Source organism: Colletotrichum karsti (genome assembly GCF_011947395.1).
Source record: "Colletotrichum karsti strain CkLH20 chromosome Unknown Scaffold43, whole genome shotgun sequence".
NCBI classification, from domain to species: Eukaryota; Fungi; Ascomycota; class Sordariomycetes; order Glomerellales; family Glomerellaceae; genus Colletotrichum; species Colletotrichum karsti.
The window spans coordinates 258,342-277,143 of NW_024065943.1; the positions used below are offsets into that span (position 1 = coordinate 258,342).

The 18,802-nt window shown below is 54.7% G+C and overlaps 5 protein-coding genes across 5 annotated transcripts; 2 read left to right on the plus strand and 3 right to left on the minus strand.

Moving 5' to 3' along the window:
- Positions 1 to 330: 330 nt before the first annotated feature.
- CkaCkLH20_10865 (gtr1 g domain containing protein) lies at positions 331 to 1,653 on the plus strand (the record flags this gene model as incomplete). The annotated part of the gene is made up of 3 exons (XM_038893579.1): positions 331 to 581; positions 643 to 744; positions 795 to 1,653. 3 exons carry the CDS (start codon positions 331 to 333, stop codon positions 1,651 to 1,653), a joined length of 1,212 nt encoding a protein of 403 aa, XP_038741128.1.
- A 284-nt stretch (positions 1,654 to 1,937) lies between these two features.
- Positions 1,938 to 4,618, minus strand: CkaCkLH20_10866 (anaphase-promoting complex component cut20 apc4; the record flags this gene model as incomplete). The annotated part of the gene is made up of 7 exons (XM_038893580.1): positions 1,938 to 2,248; positions 2,303 to 2,452; positions 2,502 to 2,559; positions 2,625 to 3,323; positions 3,377 to 3,959; positions 4,008 to 4,335; positions 4,387 to 4,618. The coding sequence occupies 7 exons, from the start codon at positions 4,616 to 4,618 to the stop codon at positions 1,938 to 1,940; spliced, it is 2,361 nt and encodes a 786-aa protein (XP_038741129.1).
- A 621-nt stretch (positions 4,619 to 5,239) lies between these two features.
- CkaCkLH20_10867 (adaptor complexes medium subunit family protein) lies at positions 5,240 to 7,066 on the minus strand (the record flags this gene model as incomplete). The annotated part of the gene is made up of 5 exons (XM_038893581.1): positions 5,240 to 5,329; positions 5,384 to 6,191; positions 6,245 to 6,450; positions 6,504 to 6,947; positions 7,004 to 7,066. 5 exons carry the CDS (start codon positions 7,064 to 7,066, stop codon positions 5,240 to 5,242), a joined length of 1,611 nt encoding a protein of 536 aa, XP_038741130.1.
- A 566-nt stretch (positions 7,067 to 7,632) lies between these two features.
- CkaCkLH20_10868 (uncharacterized protein) lies at positions 7,633 to 16,165 on the plus strand (the record flags this gene model as incomplete). The annotated part of the gene is made up of 9 exons (XM_038893582.1): positions 7,633 to 8,910; positions 8,959 to 9,658; positions 9,926 to 10,220; positions 14,672 to 14,715; positions 14,773 to 14,798; positions 14,882 to 14,972; positions 15,025 to 15,276; positions 15,327 to 15,618; positions 15,679 to 16,165. The coding sequence occupies 9 exons, from the start codon at positions 7,633 to 7,635 to the stop codon at positions 16,163 to 16,165; spliced, it is 3,465 nt and encodes a 1,154-aa protein (XP_038741131.1).
- Positions 16,166 to 17,296: 1,131 nt separating this feature from the next.
- Positions 17,297 to 18,070, minus strand: CkaCkLH20_10869 (40s ribosomal protein s3; the record flags this gene model as incomplete). Its single annotated transcript, XM_038893583.1, has 1 exon — positions 17,297 to 18,070. The coding sequence occupies one exon, from the start codon at positions 18,068 to 18,070 to the stop codon at positions 17,297 to 17,299; it is 774 nt and encodes a 257-aa protein (XP_038741132.1).
- Between the last annotated feature and the right edge of the window lie 732 nt (positions 18,071 to 18,802).

An 18,802-nucleotide genomic window follows, 5' to 3' on the forward strand; every position in this document is an offset into this window, starting at 1 on the left:
CCCCCCCCGCCCCCCGCCCCCCCCCCCCGCCGGCGCCCCCCCCCCTTGGATTGCTCAACGTTGCGTGGATGGGCGGGTAGTTTTGCTCACATCTGATCCCGCCACGGACCGTCGCCGGGCTCGAGGATGGCCTTTCCGCCATGGACCCGTGCAAACATCCAGGACCCTTTTGGCTTTTCTTGGTCGGTCTGTGGCAACAATCTTCCCGAGACAGCGGCAAACAACAATCTGCTGCGAAAAGAGGCCACAATATTTGTACTCTCTTCTCCCCAGAGCTGGAAAAGGGTCGAGGAGTATCAAACTTTGAGACACCCGCACTCGTCATCCACGATGGCTTCGTCCACGTCTCCGGACTCCATCGCGTCCATGCTGTCCCAAGCGGTAGATGGCATCGGCTTACCCAGCCAGGATGGCTCTTTGCGAACAAGCGGTCGTCACAGTCCAGCAAGGCTAACGCTGCAGCGTGTCTACGAACAGAGTCTTCAGGGAGTGCCGACGAAAGATGCGAATAAGCCGTTAGAGGCGCCCCCTGGGCCCCCGGCCAAGGGCAAACCTAGGCTTCTTTTGATGGGACAGAGAAGGTAGGCATCGTCCCTTACTGATGGCATGTGTGGTCTTTATCATGTTAACCACCATCAACAGGAGCGGCAAGTCGTCAATATCGAGCGTCGTTTTCCACAAGCTCCCACCAAACGAAACACTCTTCCTTGAGTCTACAGCCCGCATCCAGAAGGACTCTATGGCGTAAGATATCCCCACCTCTAGATACATGTGCGTGTGCTGAACCGGCGCAGCTCCTTCATGGACTACCAAGTCTGGGACTTCCCCGGCCAGATCGACTTCTTCGAAAACCCAAACTTCGACATGGACGCCATCTTCGGCGAGATCGGCGCCCTGATCTGGGTCATCGACGCCCAGGACGACTACCTCGAGGCCGTCGCCCGCCTCAACGCCACCGTCCTCAACCTGCAGCGCTTCTACCCGAACATCAACATCGAGGTCTTCATCCACAAGGTCGACGGCCTCTCGGACGACTACAAGCTCGACATCCAGCGCGACATCACCATCCGCATCCAGGACGAGCTCTCGGACCACGGCTTCGAGAACGCCCCCGTCACCTTCCACCTGACGTCCATCTACAACCACTCCATCTTCGAGGCCTTCTCCAAGGTCATCCAGAAGCTCATCCCCCAGCTCGGAACCCTCGAGGCCATGCTCACCAACCTGTGCCGCACGTGCCGCTTCGAGAAGGCCTACCTGTTCGACGTGCTCTCCAAGATCTACATCGCCACCGACTCCGCCACGGCAGACATGGCCAGCTACGAGATCTGCTCCGACTACATCGACGTCATCATCGACATCACCGAGGTGTACGGCTCCTGGCCGCGCTCCGAGGGCCAGCGCAAGCGTCTCGAGGCCGAGCCGTGGAACGCAAAGGTCGAGGACCAGGTCGCGTGCAACTGGGCGGAGAGCTGTATGGTTCTGCACGATTCGCAGCGGCCGATCATGCTGCGCGAGGTGGACCGCTATCTCGCGCTGGTGGCAATCATGAAGGAGGACTCGTACGACCGCATGCCGCTCGTCAACATGAATGTCGAGGCGGTCGTGCAGGGTGTCACGGAGTTTTTTGAGATTACAAAGTCGAGGAAGTGAGAATGAGGAGCAAAAGCACGCGAGAATCTGTATGCGCTGTGTTGTACAATACGTATTGTTTCCGACCTAATATCAAAATGCTTCTTCTATTCCATCATCCATACCTATTCTTCGTCTTGCATGCTGTCCTGGGATGTGGCAGTCTCGGGCAGGTTTGCTAGCTCATCAAGCATCGAGCTCTCTAGACGAGACGCGACCACCGCCATTCGCTTGTTGCTGCGCGGGGTGAACCGCTTCGGCGCCACCTTGAACATGTTTCCGGGCGACAGAGTGACGGGCGTTTTCTAACCGCTCCGTCGGGGCGTCTCCGGCTGGGTCACTGTGGTGCTAGGCTTTGGGTCGAGGCCGAAGACCTTATAGGTGAATCTATCGGAGCCCAGTAAGCAGACGCGCGCGGGGATTTCGCCGCGTGCTGATGTGGCGTCCTGAACGTCCATCTGGACGGGGACGAAGGAAGAATCCTCGGGAAGGGTAAGGCATTTTCCCTGGAGTTGTTCAGAGAGTGGCACGGGGTCGGGAAGGTTTTCCTCTTCGTAGAGGGTGTAGTTGAGGGCCTGGGATGGAATGGGAATGGTGGAAATGCTGGATGGTTGACCTGCGACACTTTAGTGAGACTCATCGTACCGAGAGGAATATGAGGTTCATGTACCTTGTGCGCTCGAGAGTACGACGAGAGTGTCGCTGTTCAGAAACTTCAACTCGAGAATTCTGCCCTTGCCGATGGATAAAGCGGCTACGGCTGTGGTGACATTGCTGCTGATTCCATTGATAAGGCGGATGGATGTGCGGAATATGTAAACTATCCAATTCTTAGTCTTGCACCTTAGCTTATAGATGAGGGAACCGACATTCTTGTTCGCGACCTCTTGCAGTAACCGCAGTGAAGGCCAGCCCGTCGATCCCGTCCTATCGTGCGTGTCAGCAGTGGAAAACAACGAGAATCCCCTTCATGAGCTTACATCTCTCCTTACCGGACACATCGTGGAATCCATCTTGGATATCTGGGCACCGAGCACAAACTTAGTCGGTTGTCCAAAACGAACACTCCTCTTCTGTGCTTCAGCAATGTCCTTGAATATTCCATCCACGCGAGAATTCAGACAATCCACGAGAAAGCCCACGTCTGGGAACGCCTTCAAGTAGGCATGTCCCTCCTCCTGACGGGTCAGCTGTGTGGTAAGCTCCTCAAGCATCGATGCTCCGCTCTCCGCGTGCTCCCAGTTGCTGGAGTAGTCTTCCTGGGTCACTTCGCCCAAGAAGACGTCCATGGGACTTTGCATCAAGTAACGTTGAATGTAGGCGAGGACCTTGCTGTTTTCCATCGTTGCCTCCTTCTCAGTTAACTCGTCGCCGGCCGAGGTTGATGCCGCGAGGCGGTCAATCTGGAAACGCATCCATGACGAGAAAGCGTTGAACAGATCGAGTTCATCCATCACGTTGAGCAGAACCTTGTGACCCACCATCGTGAGGCAGGAGACTACATCCATAGCGCGCGTGATTTGGGCGACCGAGAAACCGATGTCGTCGCGGGAGTCGTAGAACTGGGCCAGTCCCCGGAGTCGGCTGAGTATTATTGCGCATCTTTCCAATGCCGGCAGAAGATTCTCGTGAACCAAGCAACGAAGGTTCTCGAGGCCTGAAGTTACAGCCTTGTCCCAGCGTTTGTGGCCCTGTTGGTCATGTCAGTTGAAGCGCTTGCTTCGCGGATCAGACATATACTTACGCGCTCAGCCAAGTTGTCAACGAGCCACTCCCGAACAGGCTCGTGTGCATGACCAGTGGCAACGGTATGGAACAGTGCTTGAACGATGTTTGTAGGTCCACGTGTCGCTTGTTCCAGATCACCTTCGACACTGCGGAGAAATCTGTTGGGGAGCTCTCTGGTGTTCTTGTACTCCACTTGCATATGGAGCTGCGCCTGTTTAACATACCGCAGCAGCTTTTGCAGTGTGGTGAGCTTGGATGCCAAAAGAGAGATGTTGATAGGGGAGGAAGGTATAAAAGGCAAGTCCATGGGTACCAAATACACGGCCTGGTCATCGGTAGAGGACCTGAGAAGCAGCGAGTGCGTAGAGACCTGTGGGTGCGAAGCATGTTGGACGAGCTGCAATACACCGGGTTTGTACATGGAGCTAGGGAGAGTGTATCGAAAGTCGCCAATAACAAAGGAGTCGTAGATACTGAGGTGTAACCGGCCGTCGCTTGTGCCCACGACCATCACGAAGATCTGATCACTATCCTCAGCGTTGAAGGGTTGGAACAGAAACTCGACGCCTGTCCGCAGGGTAAAGACCAAGCCGTCTTCTCTGTACTAAAGTCAGTAAGGCCCGCGACACATGCCATAAACCACGTACCCGGAGCCAGCACTAGTGGTAGGCAAAGGACTGATCTTGGGCAGAGCAGAATCGACCTCCAAGAATGTGAGTTCCCGAGGTAGGTCCAAGGGACCCTGCTTCCCTGGAAGGCCCAGCTCCTCCGACATGAGCTTCTTCCATGGCTGTGACTTGGTTTGTTGGTGCTGATTCTGAGACTTCCCGATCACGTTGCGGGCCCAACCGATGTGAGTGATCTCTGAGGCAGCTGCCGATTCCCCGCCGACGCGAATATGATGCGCTGCCTTGTTGTTCTCCAGTCCCATGAGCCTCACAAATCCATCGCTCCAGCCCACGGCCAGGAACTGACCTACTTTCTAATCAGTTATCTCGAATCGCCATCCAGCAAGGGGCTTCTTACCGTCAGGCTTCCATCTAACGGCTTGGGGCTCCGGTGCCGACTCGCCAGGCTTCGCGAACTGGTGGATTTTGGATACGACTTGGTCTTTAGGTCGAACTATCAGGAGATTTTTGTCTGCCGCATCCCAACTGATCGACAGATCTACCGTCGGATTGCTGATAGGAAATCCATCAGCAACGCGATGGTCAAAACGGGTCTCGCTGTATGGTGGGAGCTGCGCGTTTTCAGCCATTGCGAAAACACGAGACTGTTCGTAGTGCTGAGAGAGAGGCAGCTGTGATCGGGACCATGTCTGGTCCCGGCCGGGAAGACGTCTGGTGAAAGAGGCAAGGGTTGCACGAGAAACTTCTGTTTGAGATGAGTTGATGGAAGTGCAAGGAAGTTTAACTGGACGCTCCTTCAAACCGCAGGCTTCACTTGCACACTCCCAGGTCCGTTTGTTTTGTGGGCACTACAAGCACCTCTTAGTGGATTGGTGGGCAAAATGCCCGCTGGGAATGGATTTACTGGCACGGTGTCAGCGGCCGACAGGCAACCTGGAATTTCGAGGACCCGGTCCTCTACGGCATCCCCAGCGTGCCCAGGAGAGTCACATCAGAAATTTACAACCAGCGGTCATCCAGCATTATAATCTGTACATTTCTTACGGTTTGGCAAGGTAAGATATTGTCAGATGCTTCTTTTCTCAGGAACTCTCCACTCCGCATTCTAAGGTACGTTTCATTTCATGCAGCCACGTATTATGGCTAGTATCTCCCAACAAGTCAACCCGCTGCTTGGAAACTCCTGGGTTGGCGCTCAATTGTGAGCACCTCCGGCTACTTTCACCCATATCAAATAGCCTGTCCTTTTTCTACTCAATGAAGAAATTGTCCGCGTGGGACTTGACGTCCTTGGAAAAGGTAACCTCTTCGTCTTCTTCGAGCAATGAAACGCTGTTCACCTAGTTTTTGTGTTAGTTACGGCAACGTTGACGTTTTGCTGGGTTACCACTTACATCGACGTCAATGAAGGGAGTTGTCTTTGAGAACCGGACAGTCATGGGGAAGAAGTCATTCTCGTCATTCGTCTCAGCCTCGAACTCAAAAGAGCCGCTTGGGTTGTCCTCTGAGACAGTGCCGATGTTCCACTCAAGAGAGTCGCCAGACACTTCGTACGAGGCATCGAAGCTCGAAACCACCGGCTCGCTGGTCTGGTATGGGATGAGCACGCTGACGTCCTTCAGCGTGTCACCGCCCGTCAATTCGTACTCGACAGTCATGTTGTACTTGTCTGCATCCTTGTTGATCCAAACAGTAAAGGTGATGGGGCATGCGCTGGTGTCGTCTGCCTTGGCTGTTGCCCTCCAGCGCAAAACACCCACTGACTGGTTGGTAGGGAAGCCACGGGCGGTGTTGCTCATTTGGATCACCTTGGAGCTGTTGAACAGGTTCTTGTCGACGTTAGGGTGTGTTCGGAACTGGGCGCCGTGAGTGGCGTTCGCCGTCAGGTTCAGCTTGACCTTGGTCAGGCTGGGGTCGGAGATGCGGAGGTTAAGGTCACCGCTTATCGCCAGAGAGTTAAGGGCACCTTCTCTCGACAGCTTGGCACTGATGGCTTCATTGACCACGACGTGAATAGCGTCGCGATCCAAAGTCGAGGATACACGGGGCTCTGCTGCGGGCTCGGGGACATGAGCCGGGGCCGGGGTGATGAGAGGCGTGTCGTCGACCTCTGCACCCATCTCCCCTCGCACACGCTCGAACATGTCGGTCGTCTTGGACTTCTTGCCCAATTGCATACCCTTGCCCTTGGGAGCGCTCAGCCTGACCACGTTAGCCGCAGTGCACCTCCACTCTATTGTCTCGTCCTGACTCACTTGTTAAATGTCTTGTTCTTCTCGGCCTCGTACGAGTCGTAGGTATCCGTCGTGGTCGGGCGGGCAGGCGGAGTGTAGGTCGGGTACACAGGTGTCCTGGGCATACCGCCGCCAACGCCGCGGCCGGCGCGAGCCGACTCCTTGCGCTGCATTTCCAGTTGCTTGGCCTTGCGCTTGCGCTCCTCGGTAGCTTCCAGCTCCTTGTTCTATCGCAAGAGTCAGTATATAGCTGATGAAGCCCATGATCGGAAGGACGGACTCTCGCAATGATTTCCTGGATTCGCTCTTCGTGAGACTCCATCTCGAGGAAGGTCTTGATCTGGCTAATAGTCAAGTTCTCGCGGTAGCCGAGGGTGACCAGCTCATCGAAAGCGCTGAGGAGTTCGTATGCATTCTTAACAATCTCCCGCTCGTCGAGGCTCTTGCATGTGCTGGTGACAACCTGTGCGAAAAGGTGCAGGGAGTCGATGTCTTGGAGGATGTTCGATTGGCGGTTGGTGATGAGGACCATGTAAAGCTCATCCAACGGCTGGTAGACGAAGCGCACATTATCCTGCTCGACGGTCGTATGCTGAGTTCCGCTGTCGGCCAGCTTCGGGAAAGACGCGAGGAGGGCTTCGATGCGGGATCGTGGCATCTCCCTGAACTGGCGGGAGAGGACAGCTTTCCCGCCACGGGTGCAGATCGACGCGGCGAGGACAACCTAAGGGGAGTCAGCATCGTGACGCGGCGGCTGCCGTAGATTCCGGGTGTATTCACCATTTTGAGCGAGGTGTAGTGACAGTTGCAGAACGAATTGGTGAGGTAGGGAAGCTGTCGCAACTTCAACTCAAGGTCCTTGACTTAAAGAGGTTCGGGACCACATGGCCATAGGGAGCTTGAATATTGAGGTCCGAATGTGTGAATCTGGCCAGTGCACGGACCATTCAACCTTACGTACAGCGGCCCAGGCTAAGCCCGAAACAGTAAGGTCAAAGCTACCTCTGGAAGGCGCGTCAAGCTGCGCAAGGAACGTAGAGGGGTGGCACCTGGGCCATTTTTAAATTTCCACGCGCCTCAGTCAACTCCGCTCCATTCAAGTTGCCCGGCCTCGCTATTACCAACTCCAAGTCTTTGTCCTACACATCCCTCTTTGCAAGGCATGACTTCCGATTTAAATCCCAGCAAACATCCAGACGGAATTTTATCCAGTTCTGAATAACACCCGACATTTTCCAGCAACGTTCAGCCGATACTACCTGGGTGAACACCTACTGGACTCCCCCCGGTCAGAGCGGATATCCGAATCAACGTACCCGAAATTCGCCAGCCAAATCATTAGAACAGTCGCCGCTTGCTGTCTGCGTCTCTGTTACTATCGAGCACAGTGACATCTGCCTTGTTTTGCAATGGCGGCCGAAGCAATTTCGCCCGCGAGCTTCGACGAAGCTCAGCATCATGACGAGTATATTGACTACTCTGAAGATGAAGCAGCTGCCCCTACCGTTACGGCCCAGGGCTCCAACCACAACTCATTCTCCGCCAACGCTCACGTCGTTACCGAAGTTTCCGAAGACGCAGGAAGGACCTCGGAGCTAGACAACCAGACTATCGAAACAGTCGCGGTCGAGAACATTACAGTGGCAGGCGATGCTCCGGCAGAGGGCAGCGTTCAGGAATCCGTTGGCGCCGGAAACATGGACAGTACCGCTTTACTCGACAGCGCTGCTGTGATTGATGAAGCACTGGAAGGGGTCGAAGATGCTTCCTTTAACGACAATGAAATAAGCTGGGAGGATGGTCCTAATGACGACCAAGCTGCGAACCAGACGGATGACGACGCTGATGCCGCAAAGCGCGACGAGCAACTGGCTGAAGAGCAGACGGAGGTGCATGAAGCGGCAGAACTCCCTCAAGACCTGCCAGAAGAACAAGAGCAGCTTCAGGACGACAGTGAAGTAACGTACAATGATCTTTCAGGCTATGCCGACGCCGAGGATGCCGACCGACAAGAGACGCTAGCCGCAGCTGATGGCGATTCCTCCCTCCAAGAGCAGGTCGTCAGCGCCCAGGACGCAGATGCGGATGGCGTTCTGCACGAAATAGATTACTTCGAAGATGCCAACCCACCCGCTGACTTGTCTCTTGAAGTCGCAGAAGCTCAAGAAGACAGCCACGATTTTGGCCAAGATGACACCCAAAACGCCCAGCCAGACCAGGATGGCGAGGATCATGCCATGGCTGAAGGCTCTGACTCTGCTTCCCAGCACGAAGCAGAGACCGATGTTGTTGCGATTGACGATGATGCCAACGACCAGGATGTGGAAGGTCAGACGGGTCCTGCGGAGGAAAACGCAATCACTGGCGAAGACCCGTCGGCTTATGATCGCATGGAATATGAAGATGAGCTTCTGGCCAGCGTGCAGTCACCCGAGTCTGACGATGCCCCGTCGAATGACGACTCGACAATCCCTGCCATCACGGTCATTTACAAAGGTGTTGAATATCCCTTCTTCTACAACTCCCCGGGGAGCGAAGGGAAGGAGTGCTTTTTCGATGACATGTCTCTCTTGCATTGCAAGATGGAAGGTGTATTGGCAGGTTTTCGCCGGGAGCTTTCCAATGAACTTGGCCCTCTCGACGACCTTGTGTTCCAAATCGATGAGCTGGGATTAGAGTTCACTGAAGTAAGTCACCCTCCGCGCAAACCCACACCTTTGCTGACCAAGCCTCAGTCTACGCAAACTGAGATGTTCTCCGACATTACTTTGGGGCAGATTATTTCCGTGTTTGACTCCCTCGTTAAGAATGGAGACCCCGAAGACCCTGATGCGTCGAAGCCACTGTATGCGTTTCTAACCACACGACCGAACTGCAAGAAAAGGTGGTTGTCGCTTGTCGAAGATGCCTACGATGGCAAAGGACTCGATGAAGTTTGTTACCACTTCGCATCACCGGTGCACAGCGATGAGGCTGAGCCCGAAATATTGGATGACGAGCCGGGCATGATTGGGGAGGAAGACAATGCAGATGCCGCTGCTTGGCCAAAATCACCAGGTGAAAGCCAGCACGGTGACCAGGACGATGACCCAGGCGATGTTGAAGAAGAAATCGATCACGATACTACGATCGATCAAAGCACTCAGGCTGAACAAGACGCAAAGGTCGAACAAGATGAGGTGGACGAAGATGACGACGTTGGAACCGGTATTGCTGAGGAAGAGGAGGGTACCACCCAAATCGACAGCACGGCCATGGAGGACACCCTCGATGCAGCGCTTACCGTCGGTGAAGACCTGGATGCCGAGGCAACTATGGTTGAGACGGATGTCCATCTCATGGACGAGTCCACTGTCGTGGCAGACATCGACCTCACTGAAAACAACATGTCGGACATGGTGGAGGACCAGGAGCCCCAACCATCTGGGGAGAATGGTAATTCCGGCTTTTCCTTTACAGCCCCGTGCTTTTATCCTCAGTTCTGTCTCTGTCTCAACTGTGCTTCGATCTCCCCCAGAGATGAGATGGAGGGTGACAACGACTCCGCCTTCGCATCTCTCGTACGGACGACGAGACACATCGGAAGACACCAAGCCCAGACTGGCTGCGGCTTTCTCAATTCTCATTTTCGCCATTTGCATTCCCGTTCAGATGCTAGCATTGCATTTTCTTCAACAGCAGGTGCTGACGATTCCTTTCAAGCTCCAGAAACCGATACCTCTAACCCCCTGATCGACGTGGACACGGACGGGGCCGACCTTCTCAACTTTGATGGGGACGACCAGAACTGGCCGAATGACGAAGACAGTACGGCCATCATGGATCAGATCATCGAAGCCACCGATGAGAACTCGGCGAACAAGGTAACCCCTAACACCAGCGCAACATCAACTTTGAACGGCGACGAGGTCACGTACGAAACCAACGATCTCGACATGAACGCCGATGTTATGGATAACGACGCCGAGACTGCCGACGCTGGAGGCCAGAATGACGAGTTGGGGGAAATTGATTGGAGAGAGTTTCCTGGACAAGGCGAAGATGAGATTGCACAGTCCCCTCCGGTCGTTGGCAAACGCCCTCGGTCAGATGTGGACGACCTACTGGATGATGAAGCCGAGAAAGGTCTGTTCCGTATTCTCCCCACATGCCGATGTGCTGAGACTAACCGTAACGCAGACGTCAAGCGTCGTCGCCCTTGAGCTCCTTTCCATCCCACACTAACTTCCCCCCCGGCGTCTTTGACTGCCAACCGGATTTAGGTCTGTCGGTCTTTCCATATCATGAAACCGATGGATTCGAAGAGCGCTCGATGCGACAGGCCATTCTAGCGACGATTGGCGTAACCACGGAAGCAAACATCTCACGATAGAGCAACCTCACCATGGTTCACGTCTCAGGTAGGATTCAGATGATAATTTTCGTACTAACCCATAGCTTTTGACACTTCGCAACTGCAAACGCTCAGGTAGTACCTGAGTATACTGATTCGGCGATACGCTCTCACCACAGTCTTCCTTGAATCTTCTCGATACCCCGTCTGCTTTTTGGCGATGTTGGTGGATTTATGGCGTATAAAGGGGCTCAAAAGTGGTGGCATAACCCCAGATTTGGGTTGATCTTCTTGTACAGCAGCGGGTCAGGTCGGAAAGGATGTAAGGGGCACTGGCGTGGACGAGCCTTCTCGAAGAAGGCAGTGATGCTACTTCGCTGAGAGGACAAGAATTGGACATGACCAAGAGCAGCCTGAAGACCTCGAAGGGTTGCAAGGGGACAATTCTGTTACTGCGCTGGGTGCCTGCTTGGGATATGGGCGTGTTGACATGCCAAATCGCCAGGTTTACGTGTTCATTTCTCTTTACCAAGGACTTGCTTCAATATACCCGATTGATGAAAATGAGATTGCCATCAGGTCTGAGGGATTGCATTAGGCGAGTCAGTGAGGGAAGCGAGTTGCCCTTCTCAGGATGGGCGACCCTCGGCCCGACCTGAAAACTGTCCCAGCACGTGAAATAAGCTATTTCTTCACACAGATGGGATGATGACACTGTGTGCTGCGAACGGGCAACTAGGCCCATCCAACATCAGTCATCAAACAGCATCTGTTTGATGGTGGAAGCAACATTCAATACCGCCTTGGAGAGGATTGGACGTCCTGGAGGAAACACCCACAATATGCTGACGAGGGAGTGAGTTCCTTGGCAAGATGATGCGATGAGACGGAAGATTATGGGACATCGCTCTATGGCGAGCATTCGTTCTTCATCCTATGTCTAACCTTTCCTCCCAAGGCGGTGGTTGACTTCAAGGTTGCAATGGATCAGGAACGGACAGGGACGTTCAGGCACGGGGAGGTGAGGAACCCTGCGAGGAAGAGGGTTATCAGAAGCTCGGGCTTTCTCTTCAGTGGAGGTAACTCATTCAAGGCCTTGAGGGTTAAAGTGGTGATGCTATGAACAGGTAAGAAGGCGCGCCGTCATGAAAGTGGTGTGCTGGATTATGCTTTCGTGTCTTCTCTCGAGTAGGTCTCGACCAGCAAAGGCGTGGGGATCCCTGTGGCATTGGCCCGTCCTCGAGAGGGAGGACGTTATGGCAGTTTGTTTCGACAACCGTTCTCGTTATGCAGTGTTGCCGGGCGGCGACGCTGCCGCATTAAACTGACGAGGAGAGAGGAAGAGAAAGTGAGGGGCGCGGCTGGGGTCGGACGAAGGGCAAACGAGCTGTCAACCACAGTGACTAGGGGGAGGGCTGCGATCTTCACGTTTCCGGGGATGAGATCTGGGTTTTTTGGAATGGGAATCCGGGGCGAAATGGAGGTTCCACGTGAGGTGCGAGGTCACGATGGTCGCGCCTTTGCATTCCTGCCTGACCTCGTACGCGAACACCGCAGGACAGTTCACGTGTGTTACATAATTAGGTGGCCTCCGTACCCTAAGCGCACCTCACTCGGTGTCGGCGTCGGACAGGCGGACATTCGCGCTGGCATCGTTTGCCGTTTGGGGGACACGTAGAGGAGGAGGATGACGACGACGGGAAGACGTCAGGTATTGGAGGGTGTGGCTGTGGTTTAATTAAAGAGGAGATGCCGTTTGGTCGCGTCCAGTGTCGTGAGGGATGTGAGGGAAGCGGGTTCGAAGCAGTGTCATTCGTAATGAAGCTGTTTCAACGACCCCACTTGGCCGGTTGGTCTAGCTAGTGTAATTAGTGCAGGTTTGTGTTGAAAAATAGAAACGCCCGGTTATCGATCTCGTATGGAGATTTTTTTTCTTTGGCGGCCCCCCGGGCTGGAGATGCCGCTGCTCAGTGCGCTGTTTGGTGACTGAAAAGAGTAAGGTACATTTAGCTATCCCGCCAAGTGGCCTACTATGTAGATTCTCATCAAGCCAGTGGAATAAATAGCATACACTCTTCACAACCTCACGGCAATGGCTGCAAACGGGCGTCGTGAGTTGGACGTAAGGTAATCAGAGTTCCAGCCCCGATGCAGATGAGAAGCCCCTCAACGCTGATACTACTGCGTAGTAGAGAACGCTGCCAACATACCCCCTGCGGAGAACCCAAGACTTCCCAGCGAAGTAACCCCCTGGCAAGTCAGGGACTGAATGCCAGTTCGGAGGACCCCCTGGCCAGTGGTGACCTCAGTCGACGAGCTAGGCGCGTGCCTTGTGCCTTGGTTCATGGTGTATTTTGGAGATGCCTCAGTTCTCTAGGTAGATGGTGAAGCGAGGGCTTCACGGAAAATGGACACACTTGCGGATGATGAAGTATAAGCCAGGCTTCAAGATCCGAAGAAAAGAGACGAAAAAGACCAAGATGAAAATTCAGCAAAGACTTGGCGTCCCTGCAGAAGTTGTCTGTGTCAGGGAAATGGGTTTCCGTCCAAAATCGCATGCGAGGGGTGTTCCATCCTCCAGATCCCGCCATCCTTCTTCAAGTCGGGTCCTTCCAAGTACGGATACCTGTCTTCACAAGAACGAATAACTCACAGTAGAAGCAGATCGCCATCAGCGCCGTCGGTTCTTGAGCTGACTGGCCTGCCCTGCATCCTGCAGCACGCTAAAACACACCACCTCGCTTTTGCCTCACCTCATCACATCACCCGCCAGTGACCTCCCACCACCTTGCCAATCTGAGGTACGGATAGCTATCTGCTAATAGCCCCCGGCAGCGGCAGCAGGCTGAGCAGGTCCAGAGCGAGTAACAAGCTGTCCTCCCTCCTAAAAGTGGACAGTGTGTCGTTTTTGGTCCGTCTGCCGACGCCGTTCCCCGTACGGGGGCCCTGAGAACGTGTCCACCTCGGCCTCAGCCCCTCGTGTACCTGGAGGTACCTTACTGGAGGTCGACAGCGATAGTGGAAGCCCACCTCAGCAATTGAATGTACCGGATAGTGTAGGCGTCGATGGATGTGCAAAGAGGTACCTAATAAGTTGGCCATGGCCGTACCCACACGCACTGGACTCAACAACTCCCGTCTGGCGCGCAGCGCCGCAGCCAAGTTCTTGCCAGACCTATCGCAGCATCCTCTTAGTCAATCCAGGGACATGTTCAGCCAGAAGGTACATTGCTCCGTACCACCGCCTCACTGAAGCTAGAGAGACGTACCTCTGCAACCTGGCTCTTGCACCTCACACACACTCAGAAAAGCACAAGTCACTCGCGGCAGAGCATCTTTTCCACCCTTCCCAGGGGCCTCTGAAACTCAAACCTGTCCCTATCTGGCTGGCTGCCATTCCTCGACACCACGCACCTACCCACAGTCCACAGTCCACAGTCCACAATCCACTGGCGACCAGAACCATCCGCCTCTGCCCGCTACCACCTCATTACCTATCCGATACCTTGGCTTGCCGCGCCTCTGCCTTATCCTCTTGCCGACCGAATAATCCTTCCAAGTACCTGCTCACGCCCAGCCTGTCACCCTACGTACCGCCCTTACAGTTTTATCTGCGAAATCCCACGAAACGACTCTCCCTCTCCTTTCGGCCTCTCATCCGCGCCAAACCCACCGACAAGACCACAGAGACCACGACGAGCTCCCTCGAACTCGACGAGATTCCGTCTCGACGCCGACGGCCACTACTACCAACGACGACGATTCCGTGACGTCCCACGCCCAGAGTCTCTCGAGTCTCCCAGCTTTCCATGTGTCGCTGTTGACGAAGCCCGACTTTACCTCCAATCTCCCTCTTTCTCGCCCGGCGCGAGCCTCGCCAGCTTCCCTCCTCGGGACACAATCACACTCTCATTCAGCGACCACATCGCCACGGCGCACACGCCTGATACACCCCGACGCTCTTTACGATCTCCGTCGCCGTCGACGCGCTCATTTCTGGCAATATGATGATGGACGAGAAGTACGTTTGCGACCCGGTCGTCTGGCTGCCAGATGCCAAGCCTTCTGTCAACCTGGCCTCGAGAGTCTAGCTCACTGACACGTTTCGCGCGCAGATACATCGGCCTGGCTCTGGCCATGGCATCAAGTTTAGCCATTGGTATGCATAGTTTCCTGTCTACAACTCGAGGACACATCGCTAACTCTTTGATCTTAGGTATAAGTTTTGTGATCACAAAAAAGGTATGCGACAGTCGCAGCCCCAACCGCAGCTACTCTGACGAATGTCGCCTGTCTTGTGAAAATTAAGCTGACGCCTAGCTTAGGGTCTCATGCAAGCAGAGGAACGCCATGGATTTGAAGGAGATGGCTTCGTGTACCTCAAGAGCCCGGTATGGTGGGCTGGTATTTCGACCTGTGAGCTCCCTTGGCCGTCATCCGATGGCGTCCGTCGCTAACAAATACCCAGTGGTTGTCGGAGAAATCTGCAACTTCGCAGCATACGCCTTTGCGCCAGCGATTCTCGTCACCCCTCTAGGAGCCTTGTCCGTTCTGATCGGAGCTGTTTTGGGTTCATACTTCTTGAAGGAAGAGCTTGGTGTCTTGGGTCGCCTGGGCAGTGCGATCTGCCTGATTGGCGCTGTCATCATCGTCCTTCATGCGCCCCCAGACGAGGACATTCAGACCATTGACCAGATCCTGCACTATGCCATTCAGCCTGGTAAGTGTCAATTGACACAGACTCGAGAACTCGAGCTAACAGTGTCCCAGGTTTCTTGCTGTACGCCTTCGCAGTCACCGTCTTCGCGGTTGTCATGATTTACAAGGTTGCGCCGGTCCACGGAAAGAAGAACGCCCTGATTTACCTCTCAATTTGCTCGACCGTCGGTTCGGTGTCGGTCATGTCTGTGAAGGCTTTCGGCATTGCTCTAAAGCTCACCTTCGCCGGAAACAACCAATTCTCCCACCCGTCGACCTACGTCTTCATGATTCTGACGGCCGTTTGCATCCTGACGCAGATGAACTACTTCAACAAGGCGCTCGCCCAATTCCCCACAAACATGTGAGTCCAAAGATTTTGAGAACCGGTACCCGCGGGCTGCGCTAATAAAGTAACACGTAGCGTCAACCCGCTTTACTACGTAACGTTTACGACCGCTACCCTTTGCGCCTCCTTCATCCTGTTTGGAGGCTTCAACACCACCGACACTGTCAACACGATCTCTTTGATCTGCGGTTTCCTGGTCACCTTCACCGGCGTCTACCTGCTGAACCTTTCGAGATCCGATCCCAATGGACACCACCTGATTAATGGCCGGGGCGGTGCAGATGCTATGGGCACGGACATGGTCTCAACCATTCAAACCCGCCTTAGCATGCAAGCCCGCAGGAGCACCGACCCTCGATTGAGCATTGGCAGCCGCCACGGCGACACGACGGGTCTGATGAGGGCCTACGACGAGGAGGCTGGTGCCGAATTCGGTTTGACCGACTTGGCGGAGGAAAGCGACGACGAGAACGACCGCCGCCGAGCGAACGGATCCGCCAACGGGCACTCCAAGTCATACAACGAGACCATCGAGCTGCAAAATCAGAGGCCCGATAGGTAAGGAAGCAAGACGCGAATGTCTGGTTTCCTAGTTATCGGTAGACGTTGAGGCGGTGGTTGTCTTTTTCTCTCCAAGCATTTCTTATCCCCGGGCCCGGGTTGCGGGCAGCATTGTACATTTTCTCGAAGCCATATGACTGAGAAGTTCTCCACGACATGATCGGATCCCATGAAAGAGGCACAGACCCACGGAACAAAAAGGTGCAGGCGCACCCCGAGTAAAGGAGGGGCAGCAGCAGTGGGAAATCAGAAAGCAGCAGTTTTCCATACCATTTTTCACTTGCGCTACGGCACGAGGAGTATTACAGGGCGGGACGGACAATCGGGGCGTTCTTTTGGGGTTTCCATGGTACCTTGTGCGGAAGCACCTCTTGTTGTACGATTAAGGGCGAACGAGGAGAGGGCGTGAGAGAGGCACGCTCTGCATCGCCAGGAGACGGCATTTTGTTTCATTGTCCAGAGAGCATTGCACCATAGACCAGGCCATTCAGAGCCTCGAATTGAGTAGCATGAACCCGACTTATACGATCCACCAAGTTTTGCTGATAATGGATGTCTATGATGAAATGTGGGGTGGAGGGCAGTGGACATCTGGCGTAGGGATGCGTGGTGTAGTCAATTCCGCAGCCTGTCAACTCAAGAGGTGGCCAAGGTACGGACGGCACAGATCTCTCGTTATGACCATGTCACCAAGATTTGGACATCACACACATCACAAATTAGGAACACAAGTAACTTGAATGATTTCGTTGCTTCATTTCATGGTTTGTTGTACCATTACAAGCCAGTCGCAACTATCCGAATTCCCTTTCGCAGAGTGATGCAAATGTGATCAAGACGCCTGAGTAGTATTCCACCCCCGTCCTCCCTTTTTGCTATTCGCGGGACCACCTTTTTTTTATATCTTTCCCCAATGCGAAGTTTCCGATTTATTGGAGAAAAGAGAAGAAGGAAGCGAAGCGAAAGCTGTTTTTTGACCGAAAAAACCAAAGACCACAGTCTACCAGAGAGAGGGAGAATGGCCGAACTGCTGCTGCTGCTGCGGCTGCTCCTGGTGGTGGTGATGGTTGGTAGACTGGTGGCCGCCATCAACCGCATTGCCGGTCGAAGAAACCTCGGGCTCGACAATCTCCTACGACTGGGCCTCGGCCTCCTCACCGCCCTCCTGCTGCTCCGCTTGTTGGGCCTCCTGAGCGGCCTGGGCCTGGGCGGCCTTAGCACCGTAGTCCTGGGACATGGGCTGGACGACGCTCTGCTCCTCCTTGGGCTCGAGGATGGAGACGGCGTCGGGGAGGGTCTTCTGGGGACCGGCCTTGCCCTCGGGGTCGGAGCCGCGCATGATCTTGACCTTGATACCGAGGACACCCTGGCGGAGGAGGACGTGGCGGGTGGCGGAGTCGATGAAGTCCTTGGCGGGCTGACCGGAGTGGATCATGAAGCCGTCGGTGAACTTCATGGACTTGGCACGGGCGGCGCGGAGCTTGCCGGAGACGACGACCTCGCAACCCTTGGCGCCGGACTCCATGATGAAGCGGAGGACACCGTAGCAGGCGCGGCGGACGGCGAGACCGTTGAGGAGCTTGTAGCGGAGGGACTCGCACTGGGCGACGGCGGACAGACCGCGGTTCTGGACCTTGGCGGCGTAGAGGGAGACGGAGTTCTCGGGGAACTTGAAGCGCTTCTGGATGAGCGAGGTGAGCTCGCGGATGCGGCGGCCCTGCTCGCCGAGGACCTCCTGGGTGTGGGTGGCGCGGATGATGATGTCGGTTACCGTGGGGGTGACGCGGACCTCGACGCCGGAGTAGCCCTCCTCGGCCAGCTCGCGCTGGAAGAACTCGTTGAGCTCAGCGTAGAAGACGCCATCGGCGACGAACTTTCTGCGCTTGGAGCTGTTGGGGAGGCACAAGTCAGCATCGTGGGTTCCGTGACGTTGTTTGGACTCTTCTTCCTTCTCAGATCGCGAAATCTCGAAATCTCGAAATTTGGCGGGGGTGAGAATGACACCGACGACGCACACAGACACATTCCCCCCTCCAAAAAATTCGCAATTGAACGGGGACGCAGGAAGGGTCTTACATCTGGGTGCCTGGAACAGCCATCTTGACTTCTTTGCCCGGTGTCGAAAGGGGATCTGGGTTAGTTGGTGAGAAGTTCGACGTCGTCGGGGGTGGGTGCTGTTGAAATCGCGAGAGGTGAGGAAAGGAGCGGTTCGGTCGGCAGGCGAATTTCGCTGTGGTTGCAAAAATTGTGTGCCCTACTTCAAAAAGGCCCGTGCACCTGCTGTTCGCTTTCTGAGGTGGATACTCGGGTAGGGGTTGCTGCTTTACATAAGCAGGCGGCCAACGGGTGCGAGTGCTCCGTTTTCCGGGGGTTTTTAAGGGTATCCATTCTCTGGTGGGGCAGCTTGGTGATTCCGCCGGACGTCCAATAGCTCCCCCCGGTCACTGTCAAGCCACTGCCCAGTCGGCGGTCACAAGTTACACACACCTGAAGACGTCAGACGGGGTGACATTTGACAATCCGGTTCATCTCCTCCAATTCGAGCTCTGATTCGCAATGCGATTTATTGTTTGCCGGTGACAGTATCTTTTTTTCTTCAGCGATATAAGTCGTTGACAGTCTTCTTTTCTGGCTAGGG